Source organism: Rattus norvegicus, chromosome 20, assembly GCF_036323735.1.
Source record: "Rattus norvegicus strain BN/NHsdMcwi chromosome 20, GRCr8, whole genome shotgun sequence".
Classification (NCBI taxonomy): domain Eukaryota; kingdom Metazoa; phylum Chordata; class Mammalia; order Rodentia; family Muridae; genus Rattus; species Rattus norvegicus.
Genome location: NC_086038.1, coordinates 6,338,783 through 6,359,727, shown reverse-complemented (window position 1 = coordinate 6,359,727; position 20,945 = coordinate 6,338,783). Strand labels below are relative to the sequence as shown.

The 20,945-nt window shown below is 53.7% G+C and overlaps 1 protein-coding gene across 4 annotated transcripts in view; it reads right to left on the bottom strand.

The window, feature by feature from the left end:
- Ppard (peroxisome proliferator-activated receptor delta) overlaps nt 1–20,945 on the bottom strand; it is a 65,181-nt gene that overhangs the window by 5,980 nt on the left and 38,256 nt on the right. For 3 of the 4 annotated variants that reach the window (NM_013141.2, XM_006256166.5, XM_006256167.5), the window contains 1 exon segment: nt 7,339–7,545. In NM_013141.2, the coding sequence (NP_037273.2) occupies nt 7,339–7,465 (127 nt within the window). In that variant the 5' untranslated portion in view covers nt 7,466–7,545. 4 annotated transcript variants of the gene reach the window in all.

The window sequence follows — 20,945 nt, the reverse complement described above, 5'->3', positions numbered from 1 at the left end:
TGCTGGTACAGCCTCCCTGACTGGGAGAGGAGGGGCCGGGTGGGCTTTGGGCAAACAGCCTCTTCAGTGGGCCCTGGATGATAGCGGGGTGGCGTGTGTCTGTTGGGAACTGTGGGTGCAGAGCTCCGCCCAGCTGGCCCCCATCCCCAGAGTTCTGTGGACCACAGGGATGCTGTCCGAGAATCTCAGCTCTAAGCCACGCCCACAAGTCCTGCTGGAGCGAGAGCGCAGGCGCAGCACCAACCTGCACTGTTCTCTTGAGTGCACAGAGCTCTGCGATGAGATTTCAGAGCTGGCAAGGACAGGGAGGCTGCGGCTGCACTGCCACAGGGATGGACAGGCTGTCACACAGCTGTCAAGATGCCAGCGAGCCCCTTCTGAGCCTACTCTGAGATTTAGGGAGGAGGCTGCCTTGTGCTTCAGTCACCTGGCTCCGCCCATCCATCTCTGTGAGCCTTACCGTCTGGGCTCTCTCCTGGGACTGCAGGTTCACTTCCTCAGAGAACAGCACCACCTCCCCAGATTAGTGACAGACACTCGAGCAGGAGAAACCCCCAGCCATGTGACCAATGAGACCAGAGCTCCCATCCTGCACCTCTGGCCACAGCAGGGAAGCCCAGGCAGCAGGGGACCTCGGGGACTGTGGCCATCCGGATGCTAAAGTTTGGACGCGTTACATAAAGTCATGAGTGCCTTAGTTACTGCAAAGTTATAAGTGCCCTCCGGCCCCAGCTGAGGAGAGCTGAGCCCTCATCTTCTCTGGCAGGCGTTCTGGAAGGTAGAGCACCTTTGCATTTTTTTGTAGTTCACCGGCTGAAAGGGGTGGGGTGGGGTCCGTGTGTTCCCATGTGGGCACCATGCACTAGGCGTGAGGGCTGGGAGGGAATGGCAGCCACTGAAGCCCAAGGCTAAGAAGCCGTGGGTACCAAGGTCCACAGCTCCTAGGGGCTCTGCGTCTTCTACAGCAAGCTCCTGTTGTGTATGTAGAGCCGGGAGGAGCCTGGCACAGCATCTCCCCTCACCCGTGTCTGTCCTGGTAGGCTCTCTGGCTTGGGGGGGGGTTGGGGGTTGGGGGGTGGGTGTCTCTAGACCTCCAGAACCCTGTAAGTAGCCAAGATAACCAGATCCTACTGGCTACGGGAGGTAGTCCAGGGGAATCACTGCCAGAGAGAGAGGCCCAGCTCACCAGGCTGTGAGGGGTGGAATGCCCGGGCGAGGACTATTGGGCAGAACTCCCGGCTGTCTGTAACTGATACACAAGGCCAGAGAAGCAGGACCGGTGCGGACCGACGGTGTCATGTGAGTCTGTGTACTGAGCAGACAGAAATGGTGTGTGGGTGGCCTTTCCAAAACCAATGTCTCGCTTCTTCCTGGCTTGAGGGATCTGTCCTCAGCACCACAGCCTCACCCCCCAGAGTGTGACTGCACCACAGGAGAGGTCCTGGAGGGGAAGGTCCTGCACCTTCTCTGCTACATCCTGTCAGAGTGCGGCAGGCGGATCAGTGACTGCCCAAGTTGGTGATGGGATTCTACGAGACTCTTCCTCACACACAACACTGCCCCAGCTCCTCAGGCCAAGGGTGCAAAAGGTTGGGTTTGCTCTGTGGTGCGGGCACTGTCTGCCTGCTGGAACATTGCCTTTTCTCTATTTCCTTACTGCTTTCTCTCCTTTTTGCTTTCTTTTTGAGACAGGAGCTCCTGTGGCCCAGGCTAGTTGTGAACTCATCATGTGGTTGAGGATGGTCTTGAACACGTGTGCATGTGTGTGCGTGTATGTGTGTGCGTGCGTGCGTGTGTGTGTGTGTGTGTGTGTGTGTGTCTATCACTCTCCACTGTGTTCTTTTTTTTTCTTTCCTTTCCTTTTCTTTTTCTTCTTGAGACAGGGCTTCTCTGTGTAGCCCTGGCTGTCCTGGAACTAGATTTGTAGACCAGGTTGGCCTCAAACTCAGAGATCCGCCTGCCTCTGCGTCCTGAGTGCTGGGATTAAAGGTGATTGATGCCACGCCTGGCTTCCACTGTGTTTTGAGTCAGGTTTTCCCACCAGACCTGGAGCTCCCTGCCTGGCCAGCTGCCAGAATCCCATCAGGTGCCCTAGACACCTCCCAAGGGTCAACGCCTACCAGGAGGGACAGCAGAGGAGGCCATATTTGCCAGGCCCCCCTACTGGCCAAGGGTCTTTTGGATTGTTTGTGTCTGAGACAGGTCTAATTAGGTCGCCCAGACTAGTGCCGAACTCATGGTGTTGTGCATGCCTCAGCCTCCCAAATGCCACCGTGCCTGCCTGCTGGTTACATTTTATGTGAGGTCACTTGCTGGCTGTGCTTAGCACTGGGACCTGAGGCAGAGTGCGTGCTGCACGCCTGTGCTCTGGAACTCTACTGGGAACCATATCCCTTCCTCCACGTAAAACCTCAGGATAGCCACCAAGTTGGGCGTTGTGCCCTTGCATGATAGGCGAGAAAACAGATGTTGAAGCAGTTAAAGACAGCGGTGGGGGTGGCTTTGCTGATCTGTCTGAGCTGTGATGGCCAGGCTTCCGTTCACAGAACAGTCTAGATTAATTTAACCCCAGCACTCAGGAGGCAGAGGCAGGTGGATCTCTGAGTTTGAGGCCAGCCTGGTCTACAGAATGAGTTCCAGGACAGCCAGGGCTATGTAAACTATCTCAAAAAGAAAGAAAGAGAGACAAAGACATGACTATCATCTAACTCGGGACACTAGGGTAAGGAGTTAATTTACAAGGCTTCACAGTGCATGTGGCTCTTGGCCTACAGGCAAAAGCTTTGAGGGAATGGCTGGGTCCTCTTTCCTCCTGGAAGAGTGGACCCCCACCTCCATTGACTCTGTCCTTGAGCTGCTTCCTGGTAACTTTAGCCTGGTCTGCGGAATCAGGACTGGGTACCTATAACTGTGTGAACCAGCCACAGACACACACATACACACACACACACACACACACACACACACACACACACACACACACACACCTATAACTGTGTGAACCAGCCATCACACATACACACACACACACAAACTATAACTGTGTGAGCCAGCCCTTCACACACATTCACACATACACCTATAACTTTGTGGAACCAGACACATACATACATACATACATACATACACACACACACACACACACACACACACACACACACACACACACACACGCGCACGCGCGCGCACCTCCCTTTATCGGTTCTGTCTATCTGAAAACCCCTGACTAAGGGGGTGGCATTGCACACTTTCCTGCAGCCCCCAGGCACGCTCTTCCTGTCAAGCAGTCGTGTTGCTTTGAAAATCAACAGAGCAGGCTCAGCACTGAGGATGACTGAGGTCAGTCGTTAGACACCTGAACTCTGTGTAACCTGGCCCTGGCACCCCACATGAGTATCGGTCTTGTCATCAGAGTACAAGCTCAGCAAACACACACTATTGACTTATCCCCACATTCTCGAACGGTGGTGGAGGCTCTCCTGAATATCTTGCCCCAGGGGCTGGAAGCAGGCTGTCATCACAGCCGTGAGGTGCGCACGGGCCAGCCTGGTTAGTCACAGCGCTGCCAGAGCCTCTTAGTTCTCACATCAGGATAAGCTCTAAGTGCACCTGAGGCTGGGGACTGGCTTCTCGCTTTGTTTTGTTTCTGTTTGTTTTTGAGACAGGGTTTCTGTGTAGCCCTGGAACTTGCTCTGTAGACCAGGCTGGCCTAGAACTTGGGGGATCTGCCTGTTTCTTGTGGGATTAAAGGTATGTGCCACCACACCCAGCTAACTGGGTGGTTTCTTGATTGTTGTCCCATTTTGCCTGGACTTTGGGCTCCTCTGGGCTGGTGTTCAGCTCTGTCCACCACTGCCCGGCCCGTTCTGACATGGTGTCCAGCCCTGGACACTCACCAAGTGCTGCTGAGGAAAAAAGCACACATTGAGAGGAGAGCCATAGGGGTTGGGGATTTAGCTCAGTGGTAGAGCGCTTGCCTAGGAAGCGCAAGGCCCTGGGTTCGGTCCCCAGCTCCGAAAAAAAAAAAAGAGAGGAGAGCCACTTAGCTACCTGGCTCTCCTGTGTGTGTGCTGCCCTGATTCAGGAGGGGTCAGGGTGGGAGAGGTGGGGTGTGAGCACCAGCTCCTGGGGTCAGTCTCCCTGCCAGCAGGGGCATGTGCTTCCTTTTGCTATGTGCTAGTGTGAGGCCTGTACTGCCTACCTCATGGGGACAGAATGGTGGCAGGTGTGGACTTGGAGCAAGGAAGTTTAGTGTGGGCACACATGCAGGGGTAGGAGCGGTGCAGCCTTCCTACGGTTTCAGGGTTCCTTCTGGGTCTAGACTCGGGCACAGGGCAGGGGGCTAGCAGGTACTGAGAGCTGTAGTGACTAAGATGAGGGCCTGAGGCAGCAGTGAGGGTCACAGCCTGCAGGGTCCACCTGGGTGTGTTGTGGGTGGCCTCTCTGTCCTCACAGGATCTCACTATGGTGAGCAGGCTGGCCTTGAGCCCAGAGAGCGCGGTCTGCTTCCGCCTCCCTCTCAAGTGCCGGGATTAAAGGAGTGTCCCATCATGCCTGGTCAGTTTGTCTATTTCTACTTTGGGACAAAGCAGATCAAGAGCTTCTGAAGTTATGAAAGTCACACATGGTTGCTGAGAAAGACGCGCGGGGCAGGCCGTGTCTCACGACGGTCATGACGGACACGCTCACGACTAAATCAACTCCTGTAGTCCTGTGGTTTGCGCTGTCTAGCACCTGTTATACTAAGGGCTTTTTGTTGAAACAGGCTGGCCTGGAACCTGTGGTTCTCCTGTCTTAGCTCCCAGGGCTTGGATGACAGTCATGAGCCACGATGCCTGGATCTACCTTATTCTTCAAAACAAAACAAAATGAAAACAAAAAACTTTCATCATGGTGGTGTGTATCTTTAATCCCAGCACTCCGGAGCAGAGACCTCTGTGAGTTGAGACCAGCCTGGTCTACAGGTAGGTTTCAGGTCAGCCAGGGAGAGGCCTGGTCTCAAACAAACAAAAAACCCAAAACAAAACAAAAGTCCTTATTATTTATTACTAGTGTACGTGATCTTTGTGACGGGGATGTGTGCCACGGCACATGTGGAGGTTGAGGGACAACTGCACAATTGGTCCTCTCTGCCACTGTTATGTAGGTTCCAGGGACCACACTCAGGTCTTTGGCCTTGTGCAGCAAGAGTTTCTACTCACTGAGCCACGGCATTGGTCTCAACCTTATCCTTTAAAAAATTTATGTACTTTGTGTGTGCGTGTGCATGCGCGTGCGTGTGTGTACATGTGTGTGCAAGTGAGGAAAAGTCAGAGGACACTTTGCAGCAGCTGGTTCATTCCTTCCATGTAGGTTCCGGGGATTGAACTCTGGTCAGAAGGCTTGGCGGCAAGCGCCTCTATCACTGGACTGTTCCCCTGGCTCTGACTTCATCCTTTTTACTGACTGGAAAGTGTTGCCCTGAGGGCCGTGGCAGGGCTTACCTACGGGATTTCCCACAGAGGGTGACACCCTTTTTCTGTTCCTATGAGCCATGCTGTGGTAAATAGATCACCTCCGTGCTCACTGACCAAACAGGTACAGGGGACATGTTCCCAGAGCAGATCTGCAGGGTGAAGAGGGACACAAATCTGTCCTACCCTGTCACCATTGCCAACTAGGGGCTCCACATCACATCAGGCCAATAGTCTACCACCGAGCTGACGGACTGACCTGAGTGGGTCTCTGCTCACTGCACACTCTGGGAGCAGTTTCCTGGCCACTCGAGCCTCACTCGCTCTAACCTCTCTGCGAGGGCTGATCTCCTAGGCCGTGGTTCTCACAGCTGTTACCAGTCCAGTTGCTAAACCACCTCTAATGTATCCAGACACAGAGCCCGAGCAGTCCTGCAGCTGACGCTGCTCCAGATGTCCCCACCACACCTCTTTCTGTCCTCAACTGACTCTGCCCCAGCCACTGCACTTTGGCTGGCATGTGAACATTACAACCCCAGTAATGGCTTGTGGTGGGAAATCACCTGGCTGAGGTGTGTGTGGAACCCCAGGACAGGATGCTTCCTGTCCAGACTCAGATATGGGGACAAAGTTGTCAGGGCAGGCAGCCAGGCCAGACCTCATGCCTCCCTCCTTCCTCCTCCTCCCCATCCTCAGCGGTTTCATGGCACCTGTCACACTGCCAGTGTGTTCCTTCCCTTCCCCATCTCTCTCTCCTCTCTCTCTCTTCTCTCTCAGCAGGTCTCTCTATGTAGACCAGGCTGGCCTTGAACTCTCGGGTGTCCTCCTGCCTCTGCCTCCTGAGCGTTGGGATTAACAGCACACACCACTATGCCTTTGGTCCTTTGTTGCCTAAGAGCAGCCTGTGACTGTGCCGAGGCCATCCTCTGTTCTGAGAATGCCAGTGGGAGTCACTCTGAGGATGTGGGTAGGTCGGTGGGATTGCCATTGGTCCACCCCACCCTTGAGTGCTGAAGAGGAAAAGCCTTGCTGTGAGGGTTCCAGGTGACAGGCATGGTTCAAGGTTTGGTCCCTTCTTGATGGCAGGCCCAGGTAAAGGCTTAGCCTACTCCCTGGCCCTGTCACCTCAGATAACCTGGAGTGGCCTTTCCAGTGAAACCAGTGGCAAGTCACAGCCATCCGTCTGACTTGGAGGCTCTGAGGGCAGGCCGGAATCAACAGGACACACAGGCCCAAGACAGCCAGAGGAGGAGAGGTGGGGAGGGAGAGTGGGGCCTGAGGGGCCCTGTGTGCAGGCTGGACATGGTGTCATGAGGATGAGATGACAGGGCCATGCTGGCCACCAGAGAAGAATGTCACCATTGCCACCAACAGAGAGTCAATGAAGTGACCCAGCAAGTGAAAAAAGCCAGCTGAACCCTGATGCTCAGAAGTGGCCAAGTCACAGGCACAAGACTACTTGGCATTCCGCTCAATCAGGGCAGAGCACAGGGATAGTACCGGGCCTCCCAGTTCCAGTGGTTCATGACAACGGCAGGCATGACCCACGATTCCTGGTGCAGCCAGGACTAGGGGTGCATCGCAGTGATGGTGCCTGGATACACAAGGCGAGCATGCACAAGCCCCCGCCCCAAAGCCAAGCGCTGCCCAGGGAGGTGTACACATGGCGTCAGACATTTGATGGGCGGGGGTAGCAAAAGGGACAAACACCCTCCCACCTCCCATAAAAGCCCACATCCAGCTCACCTACCATTCCTGTATGCCACTGGCTGGTGACTGGCAGGCCCCAGACTCTGGCATTAGTCACTCTACTTCTTGGCACCCCACGTTGTTCACAGAAACTGAATGTCCACCTGCCCAGCTCTGCCCCTCAGCCCCTCCATACCTGTGCAGCTGCTGGAAGGAAGGGTGTGCTCTGGTCCCCCGTTGAGCTCTGGGGCTCCATCACCCGTGGCCACTTCCTCTTTCTCCTCTTCCCGGGCCTCAGGGGTCTCCTCCTGTGGCTGTTCCATGACTGACCCCCACTTGGCGTGGCGCCTGCAGGCCTGGTCATAGCTCTGCCACCATCTGGGTCTGAGCGCAGATGGACCGCCTGGGCAGGGAGAGACAAGAGATGGTCAGGGAGGAGGGTGGTGAGCGCAGGCACCCTGCATGGTCTCTTGTTACCAGCAATGCTGCTCTAGTGCCCTCCTCAGTCCCTGCAGAGCTTTCTCTTTTCTTGAGACAGGACTTTATAAAGCCCAGGATGGACTGAATAGGCTGTGCAGCCGACGATGACCTCACACTGCTGTCCCTTCGTTTTCAGTGCTGGAACACTGGTGTGAGCAAGTGATCACCCAGAGGTCCTGGTACCCATGGCAGCTCACCCTGACCCACCACTATGGCCCAGGGTGAAGCTGTCCAGAACCACTGTTCTGAGGAGTGTCCTGTCTTGCCTGAGGTAGGAAGGTAGGAAACAGCTCTATGCTGGTTCCCATGGACTGTGGGAGCCCGAGTGTTCTCCTGGGATTGTTCCAAGAGGGGCTGTGCCTGCCTAGTTTTATGTCAGCCTGACACAGGCTGGAGTCTAAAAGGAGGGCACCTCAGTTGAGAAAATGCTTCCATAAGATCCCCCTGGAAGGCATTTTCTTAATTAGTGATTGATGGGGGAGCGCCCAGCCCACTATGGGTGGTGCCATCCCCTAGGCTGGTGGTCCTGGGTTCTGTGAGAAAGCAGGCTGAGCAAGCCATGAGGAGCAAGCCAGCAAGCAGCACCCTCCATGGCCTCTGCATCAGCTCCTGCCTCCAGAATTCTGCCCTGTGTGAGTTCCTGCCCTGACTTCCTTTGATGAACAGGATGTGAAGTATAAGTTGAATGAACCCTTTCCTCTCTGGGTTGCTTTTGGTCACATGTTTCATCTCAGCCACAGAAACCTGATGCTACTCTAACATTCATCGAATTAAAGACTATCCACAAATGCTGCTCTCAGAAGTGACACCTCTGGAGGCTGTGGAGAGGGTTCACCCAGCAGGGAGCAGCAAGAGCGCATGAGTTGCTTCACCTTCTCAAGGCTCAGAGGACAGCCCTGTCAGAGCCTGAGCTCCAGGGTGGCCCCCTCCTTATGCATGTCCCACAGGCAGCTCAAATCCATCCCAGGCAAACAGAACCACCCTTTTCCCAGGAAGCTCAGCTTCAGGATCTGAGTGTCTTGTCTATCTGTAGGACCTGGCTCCCCTCAATGGCTAAGTTTAGAGAGCAGTTTGGTTGTGTGTGTGTGTGTGTGTGTGTGTGTGTGTGTGTGTGTGTGTGTGTGTGTTATTTTTTGTTTTGTAAAATAAGATCTCTCCTTGTAGCCCAGGCTGTCCTGAAATTCCCCATGTAGACCAGGCTGGCCTAGAACTTAAAAAGATTCACCTGCCTCCATGCCCTAAACATGGGATTAGAGGTGTGCACCCCTGAGGGTTATGTTTCTAATCCCCTGCAGCTGTGAAGCCCAACCACGCTCAAGAACTAGTGCAGCCCAGCAAAGCTCCTCACACTGAGCTCCACCCGGCCATCCTGAGTCCTGAACTGCAGAGTGGCCTCTCACAGGCTGTGCTCTGTGTAGCCCTGAGGCCTAAGTGGTAGAGAGCCAGAAGCTGGGGATGTGTGGACCTGGAAGATTCCCGCTAAGTGACAGACACAGGAAGGGTGTGAGCAGCTCACCAGAAGATACAAACACATACAGACACACATAGCCACACGTCTACCTCAAATCAAGAGAGAAGATGAAGTTTTGGGCAACTATGAGGACAGCTGGGAAAGGGCTAACACAAAAGCTGGCCTACAGATCTACACCAGGACAAAGCACACAGGCAGCCGAGAGTCAAAGTTACAGCAGGCAGGTAAACCAGGGCAGGCGATGTGGCTCTGTGGGGAGCGCTGGTCCCTCTAGTGTAGCCAAGCCTCTGTGGTTTGGTCCTCAGCACCCATTAGTCAAGTGTGGCCGTGCCCATCTGTAATCCCAGCACTCAGGAGGTGAAGGCAGAGGGTAAGAAGTCCTGGGTTATCCTCAGCTACACAGAAAGTGTGAGGCCAGCCTGGGCTATAGGAAACCCTATCGAAGCAACAAGAAAGCCCTCATAAAGTACAAGAAACCTTGTGTTAACATAAAACTCGTCTTACGTGAGTAAGATATGGGCCTGACAATAAACACATAAAAGCTTTATGGGTATCGAGATTACAGGTAAAAGATTAACAGATTTAATGATATGAAAGTTCTACATGGTTAAAGGGAATTTAAGGAAAAGCAAATTCAACACAAACCCGGGCTGTGTTTGTAGTCCAGCTGCCAGAGAGTGCTTCTCTCGTATTCGGGAAACTCTGACTGGGTCCCGGATACGGCACAGATCAGGCATGGCGGCCTGTGCTCTGGACAGAGGACCAGTTCCAAGGTTAGCCTAACTCTATAGGAAGTTTGAGGCCAGCCTAGGCAACTTAAGACACTGTTTTAAAAACCTAACTGAATCAAATCAATTAGACAATAAGCAAAGAAAAGTACATTCAACTTTTATCCAAGTGCTAAGTTCCCTGAAACAGCTCATGAATTCCTTAGTGAAGACTAATAATGCTGGCTGGACATGGTGACCGCATCTGTGAGCACAGCACAGGAGGCTAGCCTTGTCTACACAGAGAGTTCTAAAGCAGCCAGGGCTACATAATCAAAGCTGTGCTGATAAAAACACCACCACGAGGGATGTGGATCCACTGGAGAGGCTGGACAAGCATATGTGGATGCTGGGTTTAATCCGAGACGCTAAGCAGCAACAATCCCCCAAAGGATTGGGACCATCTATTACTGATCACGCCGAGCGAGAGGAAGACCATTACCACAGTTTTTGAGCCTAATTTGAAGCAAGCTTAATTAATATTGGCCCGGTTTGGCCCTCACACTAAGGAGTGCACTTGCTTTGACCCAGAAGCCCTACTTGTAGGCAGTGTCTACAGCAGTGCTCACGTCTAAGCAGAATGATGACATGCTAAGACAAGGCTACCTTCCATGATTGGCAAGAACAATCCCAGGGACAGCGCTACAGGGGGGTGGGCAGTGAGCCAGCCCAAACCTCCCGCCCCACCTCTGCTTCCTGGCCACCATGGATGTGAACCGTGCCTCTTCACCATGAGGGAATGAACCCTTTGCAACCGTGAAGCATCACAGGTAATTTCTCCCTTTAACGCGTTCTCTTGCTTATTTTGGTCAGGTAGGAAACTGACATGGTTCTCTTTTGTACAAATCATTAGAACCGATATGAAATGGAAACACAAGGGGTTGGGGATTTAGCTCAGTGGTAAAGCGCTTGCCTAGGAAGCGCAAGGCCCTGGGTTCAGTCCCCAGCTCCGAAAAAAAAAAGAACCAAAAAAAAAAAAAAAAAAAAAAAAAAAAGAAATGGAAACACAAGAATAGCTGTGGTGTGGCAGGAGCTGCTCAGCCTTCAACTCTCAAGTCTCCATTTCCCAGAAGTCGGCTGGAGATGCTGCCTGTAACATTCAGATGAGTCCTGGGATTCGACCAATGGCCTGGGGGAGACTCGTGAGGCCCCGGCTCAGCTTGGGGCTCAGCAATCAGAGCACTGGCTGCCAACCCTGAAGACCCAGCTGGATCCCTGGGGACCCACATGGTGTAGGGAGAGATATGACTTTTGCAAGCTGTCTTCTGATTTCCATGGGTTAGCTGTGATATGTGTGCAACATACACACATGCTCACGGGCACACAGCACACATGGGTACATGCATGCACATACATACACAGATGCACACACATGAACACACACATGCAGTGGTAAGTAAGCTCTAGCCTGCTGAGACAAGGAATGTGGCACGGAGACAGGACTCAATGCAGTGAGGCTCCTAGAAAGCGCCTTGCCCGGAAGAAGCCAGGCCTCGGACAGCCCTGCACGTGGCCAGCTCTCCTAGACACAGTCCTAAGCCCCAGCTGATCCTGTATCTGGCTGCTAGGAGGATTTTCTCCTAACAACTGGGAGAGCTGCTCTGATTCTGGGGTGCGTGTGGCTGCCTCCTCAGACTTGGGATCAGGATCAGAGACATCAGCCATGACAATGTCTCTCCCTGGCTTGGCACTGGCTGTGGCCGTGGAGCCAGTGCCTGGTTCTTCTGAAACCCACATGGGTCTGTCGGGACGCCTCCCATGCGGCTCTAACGGACAAGGTGCAGTCCACCCCTGTATTCTGCCAGAGCCAACCTTCAGACAGCACTGTCTGCTCCATCTGCAGTGTGGTCAGCCAGCCACACTGCCTGTGCCCTGTCACTGCTCAGTCCCGCAGCCGGGAGCCACCTTCAGGCAGCCTTCCAGGTTCTTGCCACCCGACCTGCCAGGAGCCTGCCTCCTCTTCCCCTTCAGTCCTGCCCAGACTGAATGCTCGCTATCAGCCTCCCTCTGCTACCAGCATTGTGTTCGGGTCACGAAGCCCATGAGCAGGAGTCTTGCCTACAGCAGAGGCTACAGCCTCACACCCTTCAGCAGCAGCTCTGGGGCTTACGAGCAGCCACGGGGAGGGGAGGGAACAGGGTGGTTCTAGCACAGTGGTTTTCTGCAGAAACAATCCCTGGGCTGCTCTGATTCTGTATGTGTACACACATTCACGTGTGTACATACAGAAACACACACCCAAGCGCACCTCCCCCCGACACACAGTGCATACACAAGGTTCACACACAGCACACATACACACGCGCACACACACCGCACACACACAGTGCACACAGTCCCAGCTCTAGGACCCAGGCTCACCACCCAAGAAGAGACACTGCAGGGAGGAGGGAGGACAGGGAGGGGTAGATGTGGGAGTGGCAAGCTCCACCCACCTCTCGCTGGCAGGGGCAGATACAGGAGCTGAACCCAATGACCCACACCTCTAGGGAGGACCGACACACAGTGGAAGGAGGCTGCAGGCCCTTAGAGAAGCACTGCCCGGGAGGTCAGCTAAGGAAACACAGGTGCTCTGCCCGGTGGCTCAGCTTCTGACAGCCAAGCATGCTATGTGCTTGGAGAGAGAAGGCCTGCCTGCCTGCCTGGGGTGGAGGTGGCTTGGGGGGGAGTCAGCATGCCAGGGCCCCCTTCATAAGCCCCATCTTAGCCATGCCTTCTCACCGTCTCTCACCCTGGTGCTAGCTCCCACTGTCCCTGGCTTCCCATAACCTTACTAACTCTGTGGGCACTGACCCTTCTTATAAATACCCCCAAGAACTGGGTGCTACTGTCCCCATTCAACAGATGAGGAAATGCTAGCTGGAGGTCAAGTCTTAGTCCCGGCACCATGTGCCCTCTGTGTACTGCTGGTCAGGAATGCACCAGAAGTTAGCTGGCCCGGGGCAGGGTCCAGGGTGTTGGAATCTCCTGTCAGCCTGAGTCAGGAGCCCTCACTCCCCTGACTCCTCTGTGGCTGTAAGCCCTCAGCTCAATCTGTCACAAGAGTCTGGCACAGTCCCCCACCACGGCCCCCCTGACTACTCCTGCCACAAAACACCATGTCATAGCTGGAGGTGGCCATGGGCTCTGGTCCCTGAGTCTTCCTCTAGCCCTTCTTTCCTGCTTTGTCCCCTGTCCCCTCATCCCAACATCACTCCCAGCCACAGAGGCTCAGTGGACTGGAGTTCTGCTGGCTCCCTGGAGGATCCTGGCTCTCCTGGGCTCTCAGTGGTGCTTCTTCCAAGGAACTGTCCAGGGCTAGCACCACTCCGCCCTGCTTACCTCAGTCCTGACTCCAGATCTGCAAGGTCTGCTGGCTGCCCCAGCCTCAGCACACGGCTGCTCCCCAGGACTGTCCTCTGTTCTGCTGGCACAGAGCCTTTTAGTGAGCGTTCAACAGCACTTGGTGAATGGATAAGCACTTTGACGCCTTGGCCTGCAGCCTTCCCCAAGGGACCCACTTCCTTATGTCCCTGTCACTCACATCAGTGCCCTTCAGAAGCTGCCTCTACCAGCCTCTTGGTCAGGCTTCCCTCAGACCCTGGCTCACCACCCCTCCCCCAATCTGGGGGTGACACTTGTTTTCCCAAAGTTCTCAAGCCTTAAAGTTAATGAAGTGCAGCTGCCTACCAGGTTGTGAGGTCCAAGAAGCATGGAGAAACTGAGGCAGGCGTGCAGGGCAGAACCACTTGCAGGGACTGTGCCCGCTGTGTGCATCGTTACCCTTGGTCTTGGGGGAGGCTCAGCTGAACTAGGCCATGGATTTTAAAGTGTGCAAGCCCTGGGACCCCGGGACCTTCACAGGTCTCACTCTCTACCCCCCACCCCTCCCACCACAGGAGACCTGCAGGGTGCTCCCTGCTCTGTCCCTGAATTCTCTGAAGAGGCATGAAGCCAAACAGAAGAAGGCTGTCCTGGAGAAGAGAAAAGCACTGTCATCTTTGCTGAAGAGAACCTGAGCCTTCCTCGCCTCCTGCTCCCTTGCACCCCCCCCCCAGCCCCCTGTATCTCCCCCCATGCCACTGTTCCAGCTTCCACTCTCTCCTTGCTCACTGTGGAGGCTGGGGCGGGGTGAGGGTTAGCAATGTTACTGAGGCACAGGTGTGGAACTGGCATGGAGGGGCCCTAAGACAAAGTCCCTGGATGATGGCCCCGGGCTTCCCTATCAATCAGTAATCTGTGTGCTGACCCAGTGACCCAATTTTCCGGGCCAGCAACTCTGCAGTACTCGCTGCTTCCCATTTGCCAATTCAGGTCACCCCATGTCCTCAGGGTACCAGAGGCCAGGGTGGATTCACCCTAGTGGGTACTTGAGGTCAATCCCCAAAATACCAGAAACAGCAGGAACCAGACAAGACAAACCATTCGGGCAGAAACGGACCTTGTATTTCTAGACCTTCTCTAGCGTCCAGAAGCAGCACTAAATGCAAATAAAAGCTCTGGCAACTAGAGAACGTTCTGGAAAAGAGAACGAGGGAAGGGAGCTCTTGCCTGAGCTGGGAAAGAGGAAGTGAGGGGCCTCAGGTGGGCTGGCAGCAGGGGGGCAGGCCTGGCTCTCAGGAGCCCTTTCCTCTGGGATGGAAGGGGTAATGCCCGCCCCCAACCACACCTATATGGAGAAAGTCCCTAACAGCATTTCCCAAACAAGAAGTGTGAGTCACGTGAGAACTTGGGCTCACAGACAAAACAAGCCTGGGGTGATGATGCCTACTAACAACTGCTGCAAGTTCAAGGCCAGCCGTGGCTACACAGTGAGGCCTTGTCTTCCCAAGGATGGGGTGCAGTTAGATGGCTTGGTGTATAAAGGTGCCTTACCACCCAGCCTGATGAACTGAATTCAACTCCTGGGACTTGCACTGTAGGAGGAGAGAATTGATTTCCACATGAACCATGTAATGACATGTAATTGCACGTGGACACACACACACACAAATAAGTCAGAGAGATAGCTTTAAAAGTGCTTGCCACACAGTCACAAAGGCCTGAGTTCAACTCCCAGAACCCATGTGGGAGAGCCAGGAGCAGCAGCGCACATCTGTGATACAGGAGTGTGGGGCTGAGGCGGTGAAGACAGAAAGGCAGACAGGCAGGCAAGATGCAGGTCAGTGAGAGACAACGACCAGGGACGACCTGTGGCCTCCACACCCAAGTGAACACACACATACAAGTAGGAACAACCCACTGCAGAGCTGAAGAGTGCTTTCGTCCATCTCTTTAGACACGTGCAGCCCTGGCTGGGCTGGAACCCACTCTTTAGACCAGGCTGGCTTTTTTTTTTTTTTTTTTTTTGGTTCTTTTTTTTCCGGAGCTGGGGACCGAACCCAGGGCCTTGCGCTTCCTAGGCAAGCGCTCTACCACTGAGCTAAATCCCCAACCCCCCAGGCTGGCTTTGAACTCACAAAGATCCACTACCTGCCTCTGGCCCCTAAGTGCTAGCGCTAACAGTGTGTGCCATCAGGGTTGGCTTACTTTCTTAATAATATTCTTGTGTTTAAGTACCACCACCTGGCTCTAGGGAAGACTCCTTTAAAGGTGCTGCTGTGCTAAACCGGAAGCCTGCCTGGGTTCTGGAAAGACTCAGGATTCTTCTAACAACGGCTCTAACCAGGCCTTCAGCAATCAGGGGCTCTGACCACGAGGCTCTGCTGCTGTGCCGGAGGCCTCCCCAGAGCCCTATCCACTGGGGCCTTGGAGCTATGTCTGCCAGTGTCCTCCCTCCTGCTCTGCCCTCCTCTCCATTCCTTCCAGTGGCTGCCATCTGCTGGCATTTACTCAGTCAACAAACATTTGCTAAGTGCGTTGGTCAAGAGGCTGACACAAATATTGAACTGTGACTGATGGCCATGCCTCTCTGAGGAATGGATGCACAGCCCCATGGGCACGCTTGGAGCACGCTGGTCTGGGACAGGCTGGTTTCAATCCGGCCTCTGAGGGATACAGGACACCCAGGACTCCAGACACAAAGAGAAGGGTCACGTGGCTGGCAGCTGAAATGGCTCTAGGTACAGAAAGGTGAAGGGTGGGAGGGGCTCCAACCTGGGAGAAGCAGGGTGCTCAGGAGGGCTCTGAAGGAGCAGGGCTGGATCTAAAACCATCCCCCTTCTAAGGCTGTATAGGGCTTTAGACAGGGAGGCCGGGTGAACCCAGCCAGGGAGACGGTAGGAGGAAGGACCAGCAGAGCCTGGCGTGGTCTTTGAAGCAGCTGCTTGTCTATTCCTAGAAAGATCCAGGCTGAGTTGTCCCAGCGTGGCCAACAGAGGCCTGTGCTTCTGGTGCCTGCTCCGAGACCCCACTGAACCAAGTGGCCATTCAGGAATCTCCAGCACCCCCATCTGTGCTCCAGTGTGCTCTGGTGAGCATGCACGGCACGAGTTAGTCCAACTGACAGGGAGAGCAACATGCCTGGGCCTCACAGTTCCGTGTGAGGTATCCAAGGGACCCCAAAGCTAAGAGCTGGCCGGCCAGCCTCCGGGCCAGCAGTCCTGCTGTGGGGCTCTCTGGCCAGCAGGTACCATCTAGACACATCACTTGCCTCTCTAAACCACTAAGACCAGGGAAGCTCTCAGGCTACGGACATGCCCTCACCCTTGTCCCCTCTCACCTAGCCAGCCCACTGACAAGGTGGGGTTTCACTTTATCACCCTGACCGTCAGGACCAGGAGATGAGAAGCCAGCCTAAGGGAGGGCATGAAGATGGCCTCTCTGGGGAGAGAGGAGGCACGGGAACTGAACAGCTGTGACATGGCACCCATATCTATCTGGGGGAACATGGGAAGATCTGAGCTCTGCCGGGCAATATCAGCCCGGGATAGGCACTTTAATTCCCTGGGGAAGGAAAATACACAGGTGCCAGCTCCATATTAACAATGCAGAGAGACCAGCAAAGAGTCAGCGCCAGCAGAGGAATGGTGGGATAAACAGAGCACATGCGGAAACACGGAGCACTATCTGGCCACGAAACACTTAAATGGAGACACTTAACAGATTACAAACCGCACCGAGCACTGCACAATGAGAAAAATGGCTACAGAATGAAAGGCAGTTTGTAGGTCCCCACGGGCAGGGCTGGGCGATTCTTTTATGCTACCATACCTTTTAGCTTGTCCTGTCCCAAGTGTTACACGTGTGGATGTGCACAGGGCTGGACCCTCTTCCCATTCTCTTCACTCAGCTCCCACAGTCACCCCCGCTTCCATACAGCCATGCTCCTCCTTGATGGTCTATCTGGCCCTGCGCAGGGCCCTATTTCCTGCCTCACCTCCTTCTGGCCTTCTCTCAAAAGTCACCAGTTCAGTGAGCCACCCTCAAGGACTTGCATTCTTTCCTGCTTCGACCTCCTGGGGTCTGCTCACTGCGAGCCACCTGTCCAGTCAGCGCTTGCCTCCTCCCTACAGAGTGTAGGTCCTGGGGCTGCAGAGGTGGCTCAGCAGTTAAGAGCACTGGCTGCTCTTGCAGAGGGCCTGGGTTCAGATCCCAGCAGCCACACAGCTACTCACAACTGTGGTCCCGGCTCATGCTCTCTTCTGACCTCTGTGGTCACCGCACACATTCTGCCCAGACACACACGAAGGCAAATCACCCACTTGTAGAATGAGAAGTAACCAGCAGCCAGTAACCGGTTGCTCAGCAAAAACCCAGGGAACGGACCAGCTCGTGGCAATCAGGAAGAACACGTCAGGGCCAGAGAGACGGCACAGTGGTTAGCTTGGTTCCCAAACCTATGCTGGGTGACTCACAAGCTCCTCTAATTTCGGCTCCCTTGATCTAATGCCCTTTTCTGGCCTCTGAAGGCTTCTGCCAGTGTGCACGCGCGTGCACACACACACACACACACACACACACACACACACACACACACACACATTTCAAAATAAGACAGAAAGAAAAAGAAAAGGTTCGATGCCCAGGCTGAAGCGCTGTATCCGTCTCCCTGGGCCTCTGTTTCCAGCCCACCTGACTCTTCTTTCTCTCTAGAGCAGTGCTTCTAAACTGCCTAATGCTGTGACCCTTGAATACAGTTCTCCATGTTGTGCTGACCCCTAACCATAAAACTATCTTTGTTACTACTTCGTCAGTGTAACTTTGCTACTGTTGTGAACTAACATGCTGGACGTCTGATATCTGACCTCCAAAGGGTCGAGACCCACAGGGTGAGCTAGAAGCTGAGGACGATGGTGCTTCTGCCCTTTTGGCGCTACATGTTTGGGCTGAGCAGAATTTCAAGTGTCACCCCCACACAGGTGCCTGGAAGCACCTGGTTCCCAGGATGGGAGAGAAGGCCAGCACCTGCTCTGCATACAGTGAGGCAGAGGGTGGGGCAGGCGCTGGGTCCTGCTGGAGACCTCAGAGAAGGTTCAAGGTGACCAAAGAGAGCTGGGCCATCTGGGATAATCCTGAGAATAGAAAGTCCTCATGATAGAAGAGAGTTGAGCTCAGAGAAGAAAATAATGCCATGAATGAATACATGGTTTTTAATAAAGACCAGCATGAGGGTGGTCCAGGTACATAAGACTCCAGCTTAAAAGAGTAAGGTAGAAAGGAAAATCTGGAGACCATGGCAGCAAGGGCTGGAAAAGGCTGCGGATGGACGGACAGGGCTAACCTTCTACAAGTCTTCCCACGCAGAGCCCACACACCCTCTGCTGGAGTCAAACCACAGACAACCGGCCACAAGTGATCCACACCGGCCATCACAGGAAGCAGCTGTTTTGGACTAGGCTCTCCCACCCAGCTCCCACAAAACAACAACAAAATGGAGTCACTTAAGCTAAAGAGCCACCTCCCTTGCCACCCCAAGCTGCCACCTGGCCTTTCCAAGAATCAGGAACGAGACAGTAGCCCAATTTCCCAGACAGCTCAGTCATCATTGGCTCCATAAGATGGTTCTGGTTTTATTATCTGTATCGCTGTAGTCTGGGCCCAGGGTCTTGGGCTTGCTGGGTGAACACTCCGCCAGTGAGCTACTCCACTCCCTCTCTGCTCTAATCTTTATAAAAAGTGACCCAAAGTAAACCAATGCTAAGCTGTTGGTTTTTTTTCCTTTTTATTTTGAGATGGGACTGTCTTCAAACTCCCTGTGAAGCCAAGCATGACCCTGACCTCCTGGTCCTCCTGTCTCAACCTGCAGATGCTAAGGTAGCTGGTGCGCACCGTGTGCACTTTAGTGCTGAGCTAGAGCTCGACGCCAAAGCGGCTTTCGTTCCCCAGGCAGGTGCCCAGCCGAGCCTCCTCTCCAGCCACAACCACCAGTGTCTTCCTAGTGTTCCAGCTCTCTGTCTTCTGAGAAAATATCTTTGATTTGTTTTCTGGTCTTATTGAGACAGGATCTGTCTGGCTCGACTCTCTCTGTAGACCAGGCTGGCCTCAAGGACACAGAGATCCACCTTTCTCTGCCTCCTGGGTGCTGGGATCGGGACCCCGGGCAGCCCGCACAGCTGAGCAGAGGAACTCTAAAGTGAGTACCTGGCTTTGGGAGCCTGCTCTGGGAAAGGCTGGCTTCCATTTGGCCAGGTGAACATCCCTTCTATCCCAACGGTTAAGAGTGTCCTAGGTTCTGGACCCCCAGAGCCTAAGAAGACCTCTAAGCAGTGGCAACAACTTCCCGCTCACAGAGGAGAACACCGGAGCCCTAGAGAGAGACCATGGGTGTGGCAGAGATGAAAAGCCAATCACCCGTGAAGACAGGAGGCAGCCACACCACATCTGCCTCTCAGTTCCACTCCTGAACGCTAAGACTATAAAATCCTTCCTCTCCTGACTGAATGAACTCTCTGTCATTCTTGGCCCCGTCTTGCTTGGCGTCTGGTCACACAGGGTGATTTTATTCATTCATTAAGAATGGAACTAGAAAATATTACACGAGGTAACCCAGGCTCTAACAAACACTGTCGATGTTCTCTCTTGAGGCAGGACTGCACTTGTGATTCTTAAGCTGTGCACTTAAACGGAGGCCAGGGTACTGGACAGGGGGGCGGTGTGAGGGCAGGGTGGGGAAGCTAACAGAACACATGAGATGTGAACATGGGTAGGGAGTACTGCAGGGGAGAGAAGGGCATGGGGGGCAAGGATTGAGGGAGAGCACCGTGGGGAGGACCAACCAAAGCTAAGTGTGCATGATTATGTATAAAGAAACCTATTAGTCTGTGTGCTGATTTAAAAATTAAAGGAAAGTACATTTTTTAAATGTGATTTTAAAAAGGATTAAGAAAAAGTGATTATCTTTAAAAGGCTCCCGGTAGGAGATGGAAAGCTGTTTAATGTGCTTGCTGCATTTCCAGGGGGCCCAACCTGGCTTCCCAGCACCCACTCAGGCAGTTCCCAACCACCTCTAGGTCCAGGAGATCTGAGGCCCTCTATTGGCCTCCAAGGGCCCTGAACACACTCACAAACACAAGAAGTTCCCAACAAGGGAGACAAAAACCTTTATGTAGAAGCATGTCCCATGGTGGCCCGGGAAGACTCAGGTGGACAGCCATCATTGGTTTCTGTACATTGAACCCTGAGCCTGCTGTGTGCCAAACGTGCTCTCTATCTTGAGTCCAGTTTTCATTCTCTTCCTGTAGGTTCTCTAAGCCTGTGCTCCATGCACAAACTGTCCCTCTTCCCACCTGCTGTGAGTCTGAGTATCCTAACTTCAAACTTCCAAGTTTAGAAAATACTGTGATAGTTTTGTCAACGTAACATCATGCAGACTCCCTTGGGAAGTGAGTCTCAGTGACAGGCTGTTTGGATTAGGTTAGCCAGTGGGTTAGCCTTAGGAGGATTTTCTTGACTGCATAAGAAGAGAAGCGAGGCCCTGCCCACTGTGGGTGGCACCATTCCCTTGGCTGGGTCTTGAATTGAACAAGCACTACTAGGCAAGGTTGCATTCATTCTCTCTCTGTTCTTGATTGTGGATCACCTGTCACAAGTTTCTGCCTTGATTTCCCCAAAATGATGAGCTATATTTTGGAACTGGGAGCTACAATAAGCCCTTTCTCCCATAGGTGCATTTCATCAAGGTATTTCTTCACAGCTGCAGGAAGGAAACGAGGCCTGGGGGTTTGC